This window comes from Anarrhichthys ocellatus, unplaced genomic scaffold (genome assembly GCF_004355925.1).
Source record: "Anarrhichthys ocellatus isolate YVR2014 unplaced genomic scaffold, GSC_Weel_1.0 scaffold1, whole genome shotgun sequence".
In the NCBI taxonomy this organism is placed as follows: Eukaryota; Metazoa; Chordata; class Actinopteri; order Perciformes; family Anarhichadidae; genus Anarrhichthys; species Anarrhichthys ocellatus.
In genome coordinates this window covers 9,647,770-9,666,837 of record NW_022280031.1, presented here as the reverse complement: position 1 = coordinate 9,666,837, position 19,068 = coordinate 9,647,770, and the positions used below count along the sequence as shown (strand labels likewise).

The following is a 19,068-nucleotide window of genomic DNA, read 5'->3' as shown; positions in this document are numbered from 1 at the left end:
AAAGGAAACACACCGCCAGAAAAAAAAAAATAAAATCATGAAAGAGTGTTGTTTCCACACCTTTGACCGTCTAGAATGGGATTTGACAGATTTGTGTGGGGACAAAGGATCAAAGGAAACATCAGACAGGATGCAGAGTGGAATTCTGGGTCATCTCATTGGGGGTCAACGTCGCTGAGGACTCCAGCAGAGAATGTGTGAAATGTGTGTGTCCATGTCAACGACTTTGTGATAATTCACTTTCATTCATTCATTCGTTCATGCACCATAATCATGTCACCAGTCCAACACACCAGCTACTTTCATTAGTATTTCTACATCTGTTCGCGTTTTCACAGATTTTTCTTTTTGTTTACATACTAAAAGCTTAAAATTGTCCACTTCTAAATGTCTTGGCCCCTAAACCCTCTATTTTAAACTGAGATTTTTTTACCACGACACAGATTCTGCTCCAGGTCTGTCCTTCCCTTTCTCAACAGAAACCAGCTTGAGAAAAAACACCCAAAACATCTTTGATTTAGTGAAGCCCTATCTACCAATCCTTTACACGCAAAACACACATGCTCACACACTGTGCATCCGCAGACTGCAGGACTGTGCTTTTTGAAACCTTATCTCGAGCAGTAATTTATCCTCAAATTAAATTGTACCAACATGCAAAGAGTGCTGTTGATCGACAGAGCAGCAAATTAAATCTGCTGTAACCTGCCCCGTGACTCATGTCAAATGGATCAATTTCAAAAATGTTTTTATTAAATAGTTGCCTCTCGCAGTCGAAAGACATGCAGGTGTGATTCATTCGTGAGATTGTCTGTAGGTGTGAATGGTTGTCTGTGATACACTGCCAACCCTTCCATGAGTGAACCCTTCTTCTCGTCCAATATATACTGGGATAGGCTCCACAGAGCCCTTCATTGAAAAATGAAGGCCTTAAGTTAATTCAGGGGTGTTGGGGGGGTATTGATGGAATCCTAAAACGTCTTGGTTGGCCAACAAGTGTTTTCTTGTTGTGTAACATTTTCTTCTCTATCTGCTTCACATGCAATAATTTGCTTTTGCTTTTCTGTCTGTCAAGAAACTGATACTGTACCTCAAACCTGCAAGAAGAGACTTTTTGAGGATATACATTTATATTTGATGGATATTCTGCAACAATTCACTCTCTATAAGCGGTTGAGCTTCATCACCTCACTGTAGGATCTGTCTGGCTCCACCACTGTTCCACCAACATCTTTCCATCTGATGATCTAGACTCTTCTGGTTTCACCATCAGCTTTGACTCAGCTAATGATACTAATGATCTGATTTGTAGCACTGACGTATACTGTACTCACATCTGAGATGCATGCAACACCGCAGTGTTTATCAAGATAGCAACATTAATCACCAGTAGCCCTGGTGAATTCACAAAGTACAACAGTCACCTCATGGCATGATACTATTCTCTCAAAACTATGCAAATACTTCATGCAGTCCAGAATGAAACACAGAAGAAAACTCAGATCCTGCACAATCACTCAAAAATGCTGTAAACATTCAGGGTGGAAAATACAGAAACATAAACCCAACATCCCAGAGTCTAACCATTAGATATAAAAACAGCTTGCCAGCGCTAACAACAAACACATGAAGTCAAATTCCTTCTGCTTGTCTGGTGGACTTTGTCAGCAACCCAGACGAAAAAAAGGAATAATTACAAGTGTAGGATAAAGGGAAAAAGAAGGGGGGGATCGGAAGAGGAGGGAGGTAAAGAAGTCGTTTTTTGTAAAAGTAAGAACAGCGGTTTACCTTTATGACAGAAGAACTAAACTAAATGCAAACATGCTTGGTACTATTGACAAATAATGTTTGTGTGTCACGGCCTTTAGTCAGAAACTGAGGACATGACAAATGGTTTCCCAGATTGAAAAAACAACAGTGAAATCCAAATTCTCAAGTGTGAACCATGACCTTTCTGGATGCCATAACTGGGCTGTGAAATTGAATCCGATGTTATGGTATTTTTGGCTCCACAAAATACTGCATTTCCCTCCCTGGAGTGTCAAGATTGAGCTTATAGCACGGGTCTGAGACTAAAAGGTATTGTGATTGTAGTTTGACTGGAACAGCAGAGGTCTCTGAGGGAAAACACACACACACACACATCAGTCATTCGTATTGATACAGACGTGGACAGGCAACAATGAAAAATCACCTCCTCCTCGCCTGAGTACAGTTGGTGAAGTGTGAAGAGATGCTGAGGAAGCGTTTCCACTCAAATCAATGCCATGTTCACGGAGGTGCTGGGTAACTTTGTGAAGCAGGTGACAGAGTTGTAAGGAATATGCAAACTGACAGAGAGAAACTGTATTGCTGACTTGCACACAGGGGTGCAACATGATATCAAATTTCTTATTTTTGATATGAATTGCAGATTCTCGTGTTATTACATGTATGTGTCTCCTGGGGATGAATCCTGCTGACTTTGGTGATACCCTGACCTCTAGCGCCATCACTAGGTTGACATTTGTGGTCCAAAATGCCCCCCAACAAATTATCTTTAAAAGAATAAACAGAAATTGATTATCGGAAGAAAGAAAGAAGCAGAAGCGTTAGCATTTAGCTCAAAGCACCACTGTGCAGAGCCACTTGCATGGTTGTAGAGTCTTAGTCTTTTATTTCATGTAACAGGAATGACGAACTCCAAGTGAAGACCTAAGCAATTACCTAAACAAAAACAATGGAGTCAGTGGCAGGTTGGAGAGTTCAAAGTTAGAAAGCTCTCTGGTGGATTTCTTCATGCAGGGCGATGAATGACAGTCAGAGTGAAATACTCAAGTGTAACTGTTTGAGAAAACATGAACAGGAAGGGGGGTTAAAAGGGGAAAATATATACTGTATTAACTAATCAGATGCTCTGGGATTATCAATACAAAAATAAAAAGGAAACCAGAGCAGCCAGAGAAAGTAACTGCATTTGAAAACACAAAACAAGGCTAGATAAATAAACCATGTCCACAGATAGCCAGGTCCTCTGGAAGGGACCACCACTGTGCCGTCGTATTGCCTGACATCTGTTTTGCAGCTTGGCTTCAGAAAGCAGTGTGTGTATATCATCTTTGGCCCAGGTCCATGGGATTTTGACAGTTGGCTGCAGGCGAGCTTGTCTGATGAAAAGGTTTCACGGGGAGAAGAATGAGCTAACGGGGAGACAAGAGGAGAAGGTGTTCTCTGCAACACTTTCTGTCTTTGCTCAAGAGGTCAAATGATGCGCGAATGGAAAGCTCGTCAATGTCCGCTTTACTGCAGATAAATCCATCGAGAGTTACTGACATAAAACATGTTTGAAATGTGCCCTTTTTTGTTTCTCCTCATGCCATGCCAGCCCCGCCTCTCGTTCCCTCTCTTTTATACAACACCACCATATGGAAGAAATTTGGTTCAGCTTGTGTTGAAAATTTCATCTGCCAAGATGATTTTGCGTCTCAAATGGTCCTTTGTTTTCTCTGAAAGTGCACCGGACGTAAAACTGGACAAAAGCTTAAGAAGAAGAGGTCAAAATAGGGCCAATTCATCTTTAGGATTTATGTTGCTATTAAATTTGCAGCACTTCTTTGAGAACTTGATTTACTGAATCACACTAAAGACACTGTGCATGCCAAAAAGCATGTATATCATTTCTGACTTGAATACATGGAAAGCAGGAAACGTTACAATTGATGTTAGAAACTTTTAGTTGAATTCATTTTGTTCTGGTGTTTGGCTAGACACGTTTATTAAAAAACTCAGCCAAGAAACTGGTCCAAATTGTTACGTGAAACTGTAGCTGATCTGGAAAAGTCAATGAGGCAAAACATACACCATAAAAAAAGAAGTAAGAAGAAAACACCCAGACTACAATCGACATTTCTAGATTGAGTTTCATCCCTTTTCCCACTGTGGGATCCCGGTTGTGCACAGGAAACTACTTCAACAACTTTACACAATATTGTCTTTTATTGCTTTATTTATAAATTGATAGCTTAATTAAATTAGATGTCATAATGACTGGAGGAGGCTCTAATCTGTGGATGTATGTTATACCAAAATAGTGAATAGTGAAAATAGTGAAAAGTAACATACAGTACATATGAAGCTCTAGCCTAAGTTCAGTCAGGAAGACTCTTGCATGCCTAAACCCGTAGTTTATTTCTCATACATCTGCCATTCACTCCTCATGCATGCTCACTCACTATTTCCGTGCTGTCATCGTTCGGGGGCTGTCAATCATGATATCAGCTGTTTAGATCAGCTGGTCTCCTCTATCCAACAGCACAACAAAACAATTACAAAGTTAGCCTATCATCTTGCTGCCGTGTCTTTTTAAATATGATTGTCTCTCTACCTGCAGTACGTTCATGCTGCTGTTACGCACCCCTCCACCTCCCCATCTCCGCCTAGTCTTCGTCACAGATCCATCAGCTTCATCAGCTCATCATTCTATCAGCCTCATCAGCCACCACTACCACCAGTGTCTGGACTCCACGGGGGGTTTTATCTTGCTGCTGCTCAGGGCAGACGTGCCTCGATTACAAATCTCCCTCTAGAGTCCAAGCGCCAAAGACTCTGTCAAGAATTTATCATCACATATCAACTGTAAATAATAAACTATTATCTTTTCTTCATCTAAGTGGTCTCTCCTGATTGAAATGCATGTTATGAAGACGACATCAACTGTGATGATTAAAAACAACCACATGAGATGTTTGGTCAATTTGTATTAATTTATTTGTAATTAAACAATACAGTAGCTGTTAAACAAATGAGTATGCCATTGGCAAAGCAAACCATATGTAGTTTCGGGAAAGCAACAATTGTAATAAAAGCAAATACATAAAATATAACAAATGCAAAACTTTAATTTCTGACACAGAAAAAGCCAATCCTGTACCATGCCAGGCTCACTGGCTGGACTTAATGAATGCTCAGCACTCTGCTTTCAAATACAAAAATTACACTTTCATTCAGTACAATGCGTTTGAACATACTTATATAAAGGTAGACGGTGGGGTGGGGTGGGTGGGGGTTGGGGGGGAAGGCACTCTTGGGAAACAATTCACTGATTTTAAAGGATCATAGTTTTTGGGTATCAATAGATACAAGTAAATGAAAAGCAGGCAAAGGTAGAAAATACTGATTTAACATATTGTTCGGTCTTGCAGCTTTGTAAACTTTGGCACTGCTAATTATACGCTCATTTACACAGTCGAAACATTATGAGAAAGACGAGACATGTTAATATCCCTTCATGTCCAAGAGTTGACCCACAAAAGACGCAGGTTGATTTGGAGAATTTTGATGATAGTATTTCTGAAGTAACAAACTAATTATAATATTCATGCAATGCACAATGTGTCCAGCACAGAAAGAAACAAGATATTAAATGTGCAATGCTTTAACATTGTCCAGATATTGTTCAACAGTGCATCCGCCAGCTGAGAGCTCTGTCCAGAATTAAGCTAACAAAAGACAAAGGTAAAAGTTATTCAGAGAAACCAATCATAATGGGGTGAAACAAGAGTTGAGGAGATCAGGATGGAGATCTCTTACCCCTGTGGAACCATTTAAATCCTTTATCTCCATTAATCCTTCCCTCTAGTTCATCTGGGAACACAAACTAGGTGACTAAGTGAAAGCCCTGTGTATCCGTAAATAAGTATTTTAATTGGGTTGAAGACATGGAGAATGTAATTACATTGTGTTACTCTAAATTGGCCAGCACTGTTATTTGTAGTCTAGTTTTTTAGCGTCCTGGAGGGGACCTTTTTCAGGCGCTGATTCCTCTGGTCCAGGGCAGTGTCCTGATCGGGGTGAGTTTGGGGCGTCTTTGACTTGTAGAGCTGTTTGAGGCTGAGGGTCTGCTGCTCCTTCGTTGTCTCTCGTTGGGCCTGGCGTAGCAGACGTTTCATGGTCTTCACCTTTTCCCTCAGGTGGTCATTGGTTTTCTCCAAGGAGCGCACCTTCTGGGAGAGAGTCCAGACCCTCTCCTCCTCCTCAAACAGAGCCTTCTGCACCGCGGAGCACAACAACTGAAATATGAGGGAAAGTGAGAGGGGTATTTGAATAAGCGGACTGTGGTCAAATGCGATTAACTGTGACTCATTTGAACACTGAACTGTCAAATCATTGATCAATTACTTTCAGGTTACTTGTTCGAGGAAGGCCAGTATCAGATTATGTACTGTGAGATATCCAACAGATTTTCATCTCGCTCTTCCTTTTCAATTAAATCATATACTTATCCCATAACTAAATAATAGTGTCAGATTTAGTATGTTTATGACACATTTATGATGCAGCACCTGACAGATAATACTATTCATTTTTATGCTGGATTTCTTTCAGATAAGTCATATGAGAGAACACATCTGGCATGCTCTTTGGGCAGACAACCATGGTGCCAACAGCTCGTAAGTCTTTTAGCATTGTTTGTGTATGAGTGAGTTAAAGAAAGAAAAGAAAGATTTTGGCTGCTTGGAGCCTAAAAAGAAAAAGAAAAGGGAAGTGAAAAAGGATAGGAGATGAATTATTAAGTATGTTTGAAATCATACCTTTCTTGCAATGGGGTAATTCATAGAAACACTTTAAGTGTTACCATACTGCATGCCCTAATCTTTATGTACCAGCCAATTTACATAAGCCAAAGAAAACACACAATGTTGATTCAGGTAGGGTCCAAGAGGACTTTGAGCTAAAATGGTTGCACAAGATGCTCCCTCTGTTTCAGCAGTACATCACTGCAAGATGAAACCCAACATGCCTGCAAACCTGTGACAGAGGATCCAAAGGGCCGGACCTTTTCCTCGGTGACAAAATGAGCTCTAGCTGCCTCTGACTGCATGCCTGTCTGCCTGAGTGTGGATTTCCTCCACAGATTCTAATGTTTCCAAATGGGACCAGTGTGAAACGCTGATGTATATTCCCTGCCATCAGATAACAACCGCTGAGGCTTTTGAGGAAATGTTAAAAATGTGCGGCTGGCTGCCGGCCCACATCCCTGCTTAGTGCATTACCTGCTGTAGTATTCGCTGCGGATATTTCCCATGTGCTCTTACTTATGTCCCGTAAGGGATTTGAAAGGGGTATGAAACTTTATAGTGCAAAAGATGAAGTTCAGGAGCAGAACAATCAAGTTTTGTAAAGCAGGAGGTGTCAAATGGCACATCACTGTCTTTCTGTGCACCCAGGTTTAACTTTCACTCAAACACAAAACGCCTTCAGTTGGTTCGTATGTCAAGGATTACAGTGTTTTAGGCTAAGCTGCAGTGTGGACAAATACTTTGCTAATTGTCCTTGAAAAAGTCTGGAGTCAAGACTGAGACACATACAATACAAACCTGCCTCTGTGTGGAAGACAGATTTTGTTCATGATAAGCTTTTATGTTTTATCAATGTGACACTTTAAGCCAGGAGACAAGAAAGGTACAGTTGTTGTATTATACCCTTGTGTAATGTAGAGGTAATAATAAACACTTTCTTGCACCACATGTCTGGGATAGAGCTTGATAAAGAAGCTAATTACAGTTACATTGAGACATAGAATATTAGCAACAGACATAGTCCTAAACAGACAGAATAGTAGACAATAAAGCAGATGTATCAGGCTCAATTAAAGCAGTTATATATGTAGACCACAGCACTTACAGGAAAAGCACTCTCTCCTACATTAGTTCTGATATATTGTTTCATAAGCATTAATCAATCATTAGGGCAGGTTAAGTACGGGCCAGAGTTCCAGAGCAGCAAAGATGAGATATGACATAGCGAGTCTCCAACAAGTGTTTTGTAGATAAATGTAGACCAGAGGTTATTACATCTCTCAGTCAGGGAAGAAAAGGGATCTTATTTATCATATGCAATGCAGCAGTCAGTATTTAAATTGCCTCTGGTCATAAACTGAAGAGTGATAGTTTTAAAATAGTCTAAGAAATATCGATGAACACAGTCATATATACTGTATATATATATATATATATATGAATCATATCTCCATAATGCTTCATACAACTTATGGGGAAGCATTGTTTTTATGTTTCTGTACAAAACGTTAAGCTTCTGTTACAGTTTACCAACAAGATTTTTGATGTGACTTTTAAATGTAAATTTGTCAAGATATTTGCTTTTTCTCAATATTAAAGAGTGTGAAAGAAGGTATACCTCTGGACCTCATAAACAAAATACATTTTGTATTATTTGCACTACTGATATAGGCTAATGTAATAATTAAGAGCAGTGTATGAAAAGAGAATTGTTATATCTTAGTGGTTGATAGGTTGAGAGCGTCCCATTCTCACCCCCAACTTGTCAAATTGGTCAGTGGTCTCAGGCATCAAACTCACGCTATGTGGCCGTAGTTATGACGGGAGGGTTACGTTACACAGAATACAGAGTGATAAAGTTTGCATAGGGAGGAGGTTCAGGTGAAACTGATGCTAGAGAGGTACCTAGAGCATCATAGGTTGAAGCTTAGGGCCAACGTCAGTATTTGACGAGTTGGGGGTGACAATTTGTTGTTTCATCTAGTCTGATATCATCCAAACTCAACTGCAACATGGACAAAACAAAAGGGTTTGTGTTTTATGCAAGACTGAATCCTCTCTAAGTGCCCTCTCAGGGAAGCCATGATTGACATCAGAGGAAAAACTGACACATTTTCTAGTTGGACCATGTTAACTGAAGCTGAAATTTTTAACTTTTTTTATTACAATCATCATTTTACATACATAAAACCTGACCTCTGCATTTTACCCATCCTAAGCATATTTTAGGAGCAGTGGGCTGCTGAGATGCTGGGGAACTATGCGAATAGTAGCAGCCGGGGATCGAACCGCCAACCTTGTTGTTACAGTGGGGGCAGCGAACAGTTTTGCCTTGATATCCAGCCATCAGGTCAGGACAATGTTTGTAGCCCTTCAAAGGGCTACAAACCCTGCATTATACCTGCATTAGTGTGGGAAAATGATTGAAATTATGTTTTTATTGCTGATAGTATTTGGCGTTAAGCATCAAGAAGACTAAATGCAGTCTGATTTACTTTGAATGACACTTGATTACGTAATGCGTATGGCATTATCTGTTTTGCTGAGAGCTTAGGTCAGTTGTCTAAACAATGGTTGCACAATTCTTGTAAAAACAAAGTCTGTTATTATTTTGCGAGGAGGAAATCTAATCACGGGAACGATGTAAGAAAGCAGCAATGATATCTAAATGTTGCTCTGTAATTATAATCACAGGCCTGACCCAAAAGTTTGCAGTTAGTAGAAATACAAACCATGTTTTCATTCTCTTCACACATGGCGGATTTTCTGCTTTCATGAGTCAGTAAATGATTGGAAACAGACAGAAGACTGACCTAAATCAGTCGGATTAGGCCAAAGGTTTAGATTCATTAAAGAGGATAAAGCAGTGTTGAGTGACTTGAAACCATGTATATACTGACACATTGACTCTGGCACGAGATGCAAGAAACTTAAGAGTCAAGGAGCACCAGGTGTTAGTGTTTGCCAACGGTGTTTAGGTAAAAATTAGCTTTTATATATTAAACAGTGGAGCTGGTTAATTCAGGTAATTTTGCCATAAGCAAAAAGTCGTCTATCTGCATTGTCCTGTGTACTCCAGGAGCTATTTTATGATTCATTAACTTGTATGATGTATCCACTTTCTCTGGTTTTACTTTAGTTAGTGATTTTCTTTGTTTCCATAAATTCTTTTCAGTAATCCTCAGAGGATGGATATGTAATTGTTGCATTGATTATCTAAATTGAAGAAGTGGAGAGTTGTTTTTTCCAGTCCGAGGAAAAGTAATCTATGTCATCCTCTCTCCTTAATATTCATCACATCTTGTAGCTACGCTTGTGTTCTGTTTTACAAACGTTGCTGTTTAATCTGTGATGAATTTAAACTTGCTTAATTGTTGAACATCCACGTAAAAAACAGCACTTGGTATTTGATTCTGATGGACTGATACCAAAACCTGACTTTAGTGTTTTGTGAGTTATCAAAGACCATTGTAGTTTTACTGGATATGTCACCACGTGATGTCCCTCACTTCTTCATTAGAGCTGCCATCTTTGGCCATAAGAAAATACTCCATTAAACAATAAAATGGTTTGCCAAAGAGCTGGTATACAATGCTGTTTAAAGGAGATTTATCCTTTAAACATAGTGAGTTCTTTGCATAGCCAAAACCTCAGGAAATGTGTGTTTGATCTACCATGCATTTAGAACATATCTAAATTGCCAGCTTCATGGTATTCCTTTGAAAACAACAGGATGTAATATTGAATCCTTTTATGTGTGCGCCACAGTACTTTGGGCTATTGTGGCTCACTCCACTCTTTTTCCCAAACCATTTGTGTAGTCACCATAAATCCGCAGAAACTGATTCAAAGTAGATGTCCTTATTACTATCTCAAACAACACTCGGAACTAGTTTGTGGTGGTGATTCCAATGGGCTACATACCCGGCTGTCCTCCTGAGCCTCCCACTCCGGGGCATAGGTGTGGACCTGGGTACCAGACGTGCAGTTGGCAAACTGGAAAAGGCTGGCAAAAGCCCGGTGGTTCTCCGCGGTGTCAGGGAAAATGGGGTCCTGGAAGTTCACTCCATGAGGGATAATATTGTAGTTCTCATCCATCCTGCATGGAAGAAAAGGAGGATTGTATTCATGTAGTGGAGAACAACAGCAAAAATGAACATATGGTAAAATGTTGTGCATGTGTAAAAACAGAAGCAGATGCAGATGCACATAGACAAAAGCCGTGAGCAACGAGAATATGTTATACTTAATCTTCATGTCATCAGGATTTCAAATTGAAGCAAACTAAAAGGTTTTACCTATTCATCCTATAAAGTTGATATAAAGTTGACAGACATATGTCCATAGTAAAAAAAAGAGAAAAGTGAACTATATACAGAACTGTTTACAGTCCTTGGTATATTTTTATGCAAATTCAACTATTATATGGATGATTCAAGCCAGCAAACTACAAGCCAAAGGGGTTTACTGTGCATGTTTCATATCTTCTCCTACGACATGAAGTGTGTGAGGGAGGAAGTCCTGAAGCAGCGTGTTTCCATACATCTGGATTTCATCTCGCATCCCTCGAGGGACATCAAAAGTTTGGCTGTCCCTCAGTGACTGTGTGTTTGTGGGTGTTTGTGTGGGTGTGTGTGCATGTTGAGAGAGCACAAAGAAAGCTGATGTTTTGCTTCAACAGAAGAGGTCAAGGGTCAGTTGTAAGCACAGTGACCAGGAGGTCAGAAGGAATTGTGGATCCAGAGGAACTTGATGTAAACATAACTGAAAAATAATCGTGACCTAAAACTTACATGTCTATATTATTTAAAAGTCCTGAGGGAGATCCAGAGCTGCATTTTTCTCCAAGCTAGCCTCAGATTTGTCCTGTCCTGGGAGCTTATGCTCATGATTGATTGGCAAGACTATTCTGGTCTGAGATAAGTGTTGTTGGGGCTTTTACAACAGGAAATAGGCATTCACTGGAGACAGCGATGAGAACTTTTTAGTTTTGGCTTGCTCGTACAGCGTCTGAGACTGCGGCGCAGCCACAACAACACTCCTATTAAACTCCACACTGATCCATTTTAGGTTTTTGACGGAGAATTTCACATTAGCGAGAATGCTACATGCGAAGATAAATTGTTATATCTAATTTCTTAAAATGTTCATGAAAGTTGACATCTAATCTGAATAGTGATACATCTCTACAAGGTTCAATACCAGTAGCTCAATGAAAATTTGAAAGAATAAATGTTCAGATATTTAAGGAAATACTTTCATTTGCTTTTTTCAAGACGTAGATGAGAAGATTGATATCATTCCCATGTATAGTAAGGAAGAGTGAAATTGGTAGGTGTTGGAATATCAGGGGAAGCCAATCAGAGGCAGAGTAGGGCGGCTTATGCCATCGGCATCCTTGTAAAAAAAATATTGCTTAAATACGAGGCTTAAACTAGCAGGCGGATTAGCTTAGCTTAGCATAAAGACTGGAAATAGCCGAAACACCTAGCCTGGCTCTGCCGAGAAGTTACAAAATCTGTCTACCAGCACCTCTAAAGCTCATAGAGCGCTGCAGGAATGAGTCCTGAAACCCGGATATGAGTTAGCATTTTTGCACTTCCGGGTTCCCTCATATCAAAGTCAATGGGTGTTGTTTTTTATGTGTTTTTGTTCAGATGCCTGAAATAAGGTATGTAGTTAACACAAGCTTAAGAGATTTAGTTTGTTCTACGATATAAAATACCTCAACAAATAACCCTCTCATTAATTTGGAAGCTTTTTAGTGTTTTTTTAAAAAGGCAGTTGCTAGGTGGCTTAATGAGAAAACCAAACGTCATCACTCCATCTAGTCTGCCTTTACTTCCTCTTTGTGTTTACTCATGCTCATGCTGTAGTTTGTTTGTATCCTCATATTACCTTTTTTCTTCTGGCGATTGCAGTCAGGCATCAAAAATCCTAAAAGTTGTGTTTATTTGTGAGGATTATCTTGCTGAACTGAATGTTGAAGTATAATAAACGTGTGTTTACAAAAGAGCTTATTTTCTGCAAAAATCCAAAATCTATTGGAAAAACCCCTTTGACTTTTGGTCGAGAAAACCAGTGCGATGCTAACTTCCAGTTTGGCCTTCAAAATACACTATTCCTGCATCACACTAGAAATATGTTATATCCCGTTTATTGAATCCGAACAGAAACTGATGTGTAAAAACTTCCTGTTGGACACAAACTGTATTTAATACCCATCTGAACCAGGTCTCCCATAAGTCTACGTGCTTGTGGGCTAAAGTCTACTGGAAAGGAAAATGAGCATGAGGGTTTTTTGGAATTGCTCTCTCCATTATATCCCTGGTAACCAGCAAGAGATCACTGCTTTGGTTTACTGGCCCAATCATTGCTTCTTAATCATCCTTGGTTCTGCACTTAAACACAACTGTTGTGACTTTAGCTTCAGGAAATTTTCCGATGGTGGTCGCTCTGGCTGATTATGGGGATAACGTCCGGATACCATCACAACAGGGGATCATTAAGTCATCCCTGGAGGTGTACTTAACTAAAGCCAGTGATATCGTCTTAAAAGTATCTTAGCCGTCATCAGACAACACACGATCACACAGTGTGAGTGTAATTCTGTTCATATGAAGTGTGACATATGCTATAAAGAACATTATTAAAGTTGGTCCCTCATGTGGGAAAGCCCAAACATTAAACTTCATGAATGCTTTTCAGTGCCCCAATCTGAATATCTAACGCTTAATCTGTTTGAGAGAAAAAGCAGCGAGTATAGAGAAATGTCGGTAAGGCCTGTCAGCACACATTTCCTTCATCGAGCGGCAACCTGGTGTGTTTCAGCAGGACAAAAGGTGGTCCTATACCGACCGGGTTTACCTTCAAGCTTTTGGGAAATGTCTGGCTCTGTAATTACATTGGCAGGAATGCAACGTTTCCTGAGCAACAGTGTTGTTTCTGTCCAACACAGACACTTAAGAATTAACCTGCCACATACTTTTTTTTTTTTTAAATCTGAGTGGAACGCTTGGCAGGCTATTAAATATGTTATTAACCTGAAATCAATATGGTATCACATGGACAGATGCTGATTAAAAGAGAACACGTGAGGATGGTTCCAATCTTCCACTTTTGACTGCTGAATGTTTCCTTACTGGCGGACGTTTGATTGAATCCCCAGAGTCCTTACTTCCATGACAGATCTCTGAACCAGTCTGAAGAGCTGCTGGTTTTCATTGGCTAGACAGGCCAGGAGGAGTTGATGGATACATTACCAAGGTGTCTTGATGGACTATTGGTTAAGACACACGATATACTGTGATGGTAACATCAACCCAGTTCGATCAGTGACATTCCCCCTCTCTCTCTTCTTATTTTCTGTCTTCTTTCAACTGTTCACTATTGAATAACAGCAACAAGGCCATTCTTGCAATTCAAATTCTAAAAATAAAGGATGCATCTGATTGGATGCATAAGTTGACTCAACTAATCACTGGATAGTTCTAGTGTGCTGGAGGGACTGATGGTGTATGTGCACGTGTGTACATTTGTTTGCAAAATCATCATTTAGTATTGCCAAAGAGAACTTAACACCACATCGTTTACAGCGTTTTTATAGAGATTTAAATATTGTATGTAGTTTCCTTTCACAATCAGTCATTATCAAATAATTCACTTTTTGCAATTCATGGTAATGCATTCCAATAATAAATACTATCATCTTTGCTGGCTGAGTAACTGTCTTTAGAAAGCTGATGCCTGACTCTCAAACACCCAGAGACAGTTCTGCAACATTTTCAACCGTTATCTTTTCTCTTAAACATAAAATATGGAATATCAAAGACAAACACAGTTGGAAAAGAGGGTGCAAGAGGGTCATCCATGTCATGTTGTAGTTGGGCATAAATTACATAACGTTCAGCCTTTGAGATTATATTCATATTCTTGAAACCTTATCCTAATTTAGCTAGCCTAAATGAACAGCGTTTTTTGTAGGGAATTAATCTTTTAAAAAAGTTAGTTTTACATATATCATTCTGCATCAGGTGAAAAAAATGAATGCATCTGAGACAAGAAATGATTGATCAAAACAAAAGAGAATATCCGGGATTCTCACCTTAGAAAGAAGTAGTAGTTATTGTTTTTGGTGACACTGTATGAGAAGCAGGTGAAGTAGCCCAGGCCGGTGACATTAAACCTGGAGCCGGCGGGGACCTCCAGCATGCTGCCCCACGCCTGGTCGCACAGCAGCTCAATCTCGGCGGAGAAAAGCAGCTCTGTGTCGGACGGCTGGACGGGCAGGTAGTTATCATACACATTGTAAAACTCCTTGTGCAGTGCTAACACCTTGGCAAATACTATGATCTGTGCCAACTCGGCACGGCACGCTTCTGTCTGCTGTCTCCAGTCGCGGGGAAGCTGACATCCCCAGCTCCCATCAGGACCCGCCGCTGCCAGAATAAACGCCAATATAATCCACATGATCCGACAGAGATGGGACGACTGTGGGTCAGAGAGGCGAACCGGACGCGCTATGCTGCTGAAGGATAAAATCACGAAAAAAAAACAAAACTGCAGGGCTTTCACTCCATGCACATACTTCCACCACAGTTTAAACAAAGGTGATATACAACAAAGGTGATATACAACAAAATAGTCCCGGACAGTTGGTAATTTCTCTGCTCTCTGTGGCCCTTGCTCCCTCCTCCAGCTAGAATACCTGCGATCAGTGGATCAGCCCATTCACACACCAGCATCTCATTCAGTAATCTGCCTCTGACCTTTGAAATGAGTGCAGAAGGAGCAAAGAAAAGAGTGTGTGCATTTTGGTCTGCGTGTGAATTCATTAAAAACAAAACTTTCTCAAACAACAAATCCTCTAGCTCCAAATTTGCGAGGTTATGTGGAAATTTAATGCGACAAAGAAACGTTTTAAGGCTCTACAGCAAACAATAAATACATCTGTGGCGCCCTCTAGTGATAACATGGGCACAGGGTTGGTGGTAGAGTTTACTTTATGTTTTTCTGGCTTGTTCCCTGTTAATTGTTTTCTGGAGGGACACTCCAGGATCTAAATGGAAATGTGTAAGAAAGAAAATTGCGCAGGCCCGTTCTCCCATCGTGTTTATTAATGTGCTCGGGTAAGCTGTGGCAGGCTGATATGTTCATCAGCGACTCCCATAGAAACTAGGCTGTTTGTGACAACAACTGAATCTGTGTACACTCTGTCAGGACGGAACCCGTGAGGCAAAATAAAGGGATTATCGATCACCAATCCCAGCCACCCTCGAGCCGAGCCAATTCTTGGTTGTGAAAGCCAATCACCTTTACGTCTGTAACCACAAATCAACCAAGAAATGTCCGCTGTGGCCAATCATCGGTCGTAGCGCACCCAAGAACTAACCAAGAATTGACCAATCGGCGTCTTCGAGCTCACTGCGCTGTGCGGCGGATGAGGAACACGGCTGGGGGTTCCTTCCTCTTACCGCGGCATGGCGAAAGTAAGAATTAAGCTTAACGTGACTAATGCCAAGTCAATTTAACGGTAACATATGTGACAAAATGACCTGCCTGTTGATGACATTAGCTAGCTAACGCTAAGGGGTAATCATACGTATACTTATACTGTAATGAATGATGGACGTCACCTGCATTCTATCATCAGACTGCAGGACTGTCAGTCAGTTACTGGCTTCATTAGCTTTTACACAGTTTGTATTTATGTATATATTTATCCTCTATTTGTATTTTATCTTTTCCACAGTAATCTTTATTCTTGCACTGTTTATACGTTTTATTAATCTATTTCTGGGCTGTAAGTAACTGGCTATGTTAGTGTACAATCTGCATTTGTATTTGTTAATATATATCTTCAATTTGTATTTTCTACTATTCATAGTAATGTAAGTAACCTTACATTTGTAATACACTGGACCCAAGTAATGCATAATGTAATAATAATCCATGATGTCACATTGACATGGGTCATTCTGGTCATTCACTTTTGGTACTTTAAATACATTTTGTTGCTAATGCTTTTGTTTTTCTACTTAAGTGAGATTCTGATTGTAGTGGTGTATTTTTAATTAAGTAAAATATACAAATAACTTCTTCCACCACTGGTCCCTGGTGGGACATAAAGTGTGTTTAATATGCTTGTCAATGCTTTACTTCGACTCATAGTGATTCTGGGATGTTATCTGACATTTTGAGCCTGTTGGAAAAATATGCACAGACAGGGCATAATATAAAATCAATATTACCAGGTGATCCTGACTGAATATAACTGATAGTAGTACAGCTTCCTTAAGTAATGTGTTACCAAATGTTTTGTCCGTCTAATCTCTCACAGCTGTGTTATTTACATCTGTTTCTCTCTTTTCTTTATATTTTCATTTTTTAATCTAGATGGATCCTCGCTTCAGGAAACGTGCTGATGGCAGTCTAAACATCACAGACACAATTGATGCGACAAAGGTGAAGGATAGCAACAAAGGAAAGCCGTGGATGCAAACCATGTCCCCAGAGGGAGTGTTGGAGAAGAAGGCCAAAAAAGCTTTAATTCAGCACTATGGAGATCCATCCATGGTTTCTTTGAAATCCAGTTTGGTGTGTTTCGCGTGCAGACATTCAGGTGGAGTGGCTGAATATCTGCACGCTGCTTACCTGGTGGCAACAACACAGAGGGACGCAACAGAAGGCAGTAAATACTCCCAAGACCATGGCCACAACGAGAGGTGTGAGACCACCCAGCACTCTATTCCCACCTAACACAATGCCCCGACCAAGCACTCTGCGCCAACCCAGCACGCTAACACCACCCAGCACGCTGCCCCCATCCAACAGGCTGCCACCACCTCTCCCTCTTGGTTAGGAAGGTGATCAGAAAAGCCTGACCAATGCTGTGAAAAGCCTGGTTCTCCCCTTCAAAGCCAAACCATGTGAGCAAACATGACACAGTTAGTGTTTTTGTTTAGTATTTATTGCTGTTCAATACTCATGTTTATCTTTTTGTCCTGCTTGTTGTTTTTTTAATTTTACAGGCATGTGCATGGCCATCACCCAGCCTCACCCACCCAACTGTGTCCACGAAGCTGGATGATAGCACGCTGCTGGCAGAGGCATTGAGGTTTGAGGAGGCACACGTTGCACGTACGTTTATACTTATTTAAAACGTACAAGGCAATATTTAAGTATATTAAAGTGAATTTACATTTGTGTTTATTTCTTTGTTTTTCTTTTTTAAAGCACAACGAGTCTCTTCAGCTGGCTGGATGCACACCTTGCCTGAAGTGGACCAGAGGTGGATATCAAAGGCCCTGTTCAGGTGCACAGCACAATGGCATCCTGCTCTGGACTTTAGCAGGGTGGACAGACTTTATCCTCCACAGGTGCCACTGAAGACCAGTAATTATCCTCCACTGGAAACTTACTTTGGCCATCCCCTGCTGCTCTGGAAGCCATGAAAGCTGTGGCAAGTCAAGCATCGTGTCATATAGAAGTCATTGTTATTGTAACTATGTAAAAACAGAAAGCGGGTTTGGACGTTTCTGTGTTCTTATTTGTCTGTTTTTTTTATTGATGTTGCACTTTATTTCATTACATTTTATTGGCATTTAGTTTATTTATGCCTAAAGTCATTTATGTTACACTTTATTGTTATTATCATCATTGCTGTTATCATCATTCTTGTTCTAACTATCTTAAACAATATACAACGGACGTTTCTATGTTGATATCTTCTTCATCATATTCTTCCTATTTTTTTAAATTAATATTATTTTGTACATTTTATTTAAATGTACAGCTTTTAATATCTACCCAAGAGAGGATTATCTGAACTTAAACTATGTAGATACATAATAATCGTCCTATTTGTGACATTCTTTGTTTGCTTCATCATCACATAAGGTCCTTAGTTTGGGTGGACAGTAACTAAGTACATTTATTTATTTGAGTAAGACTCAAAATGTGTCTTTGCAGTCAGTTCGAACACTAACGATCTTCCCTTAGACAGCGAGTATAAGTAATAAGCTCACAATAACAATGACGGGATCAGTTAGTAGTGTCTGAGGTAAACCACAAACACTGAGCCAGATCATGATGTTTTAACAAAAACAGTCTTCAGCCAGTATATTTGCAAACACACAACAGCACAACAATCAGCTTGAGACATGTGATCCAACTGTTCCTCTGCAGCCATTCTTGATTTCTGTCAGTAGATGGAGGCATCAGCATCAAGTCACTGAGATCCATCGTTCTCGTGTAAAAGTCAATCTACAGAGTCAAAATGAATGTTTTATGCTGCAAAATTTCCAGAACTGGTTCAGTTCTTTCAGCAGACTGACATTGATAAAGGTAGAGGACTGACAATAGAGGAATTTCGTAAAGGGCTGAACTATATCTTCAGTGCAGACAATGATGACGAACTCACTGCCTTGTTCTATACGATTGACATAAACAGATGGTAGCATTAGCTTAGTATCGTGCATACTATGTACTATATACTATAGTATAATTGAGT

At 40.0% G+C, this 19,068-nt stretch overlaps 1 protein-coding gene and 1 long non-coding RNA gene across 2 annotated transcripts; one reads left to right on the top strand and one right to left on the bottom strand.

The window, feature by feature from the left end:
- Positions 1–5,054: 5,054 nt before the first annotated feature.
- ccdc3b (coiled-coil domain containing 3b) lies at positions 5,055–15,238 on the bottom strand. The gene is made up of 3 exons (XM_031850952.1): positions 14,662–15,238; positions 10,482–10,656; positions 5,055–6,047 (listed from the first exon to the last, which is right to left on the bottom strand). Exons 1-3 carry the CDS (start codon positions 15,024–15,026, stop codon positions 5,754–5,756), a joined length of 834 nt encoding a protein of 277 aa, XP_031706812.1. The 5' UTR covers positions 15,027–15,238; the 3' UTR covers positions 5,055–5,753.
- A 755-nt stretch (positions 15,239–15,993) lies between these two features.
- LOC116378506 (uncharacterized) lies at positions 15,994–18,260 on the top strand. The gene is made up of 4 exons (XR_004212342.1): positions 15,994–16,045; positions 16,953–17,485; positions 17,588–17,696; positions 17,793–18,260. It is a non-coding gene; the product is annotated as an uncharacterized LOC116378506 (long non-coding RNA).
- The last annotated feature ends 808 nt before the right edge of the window (positions 18,261–19,068 follow it).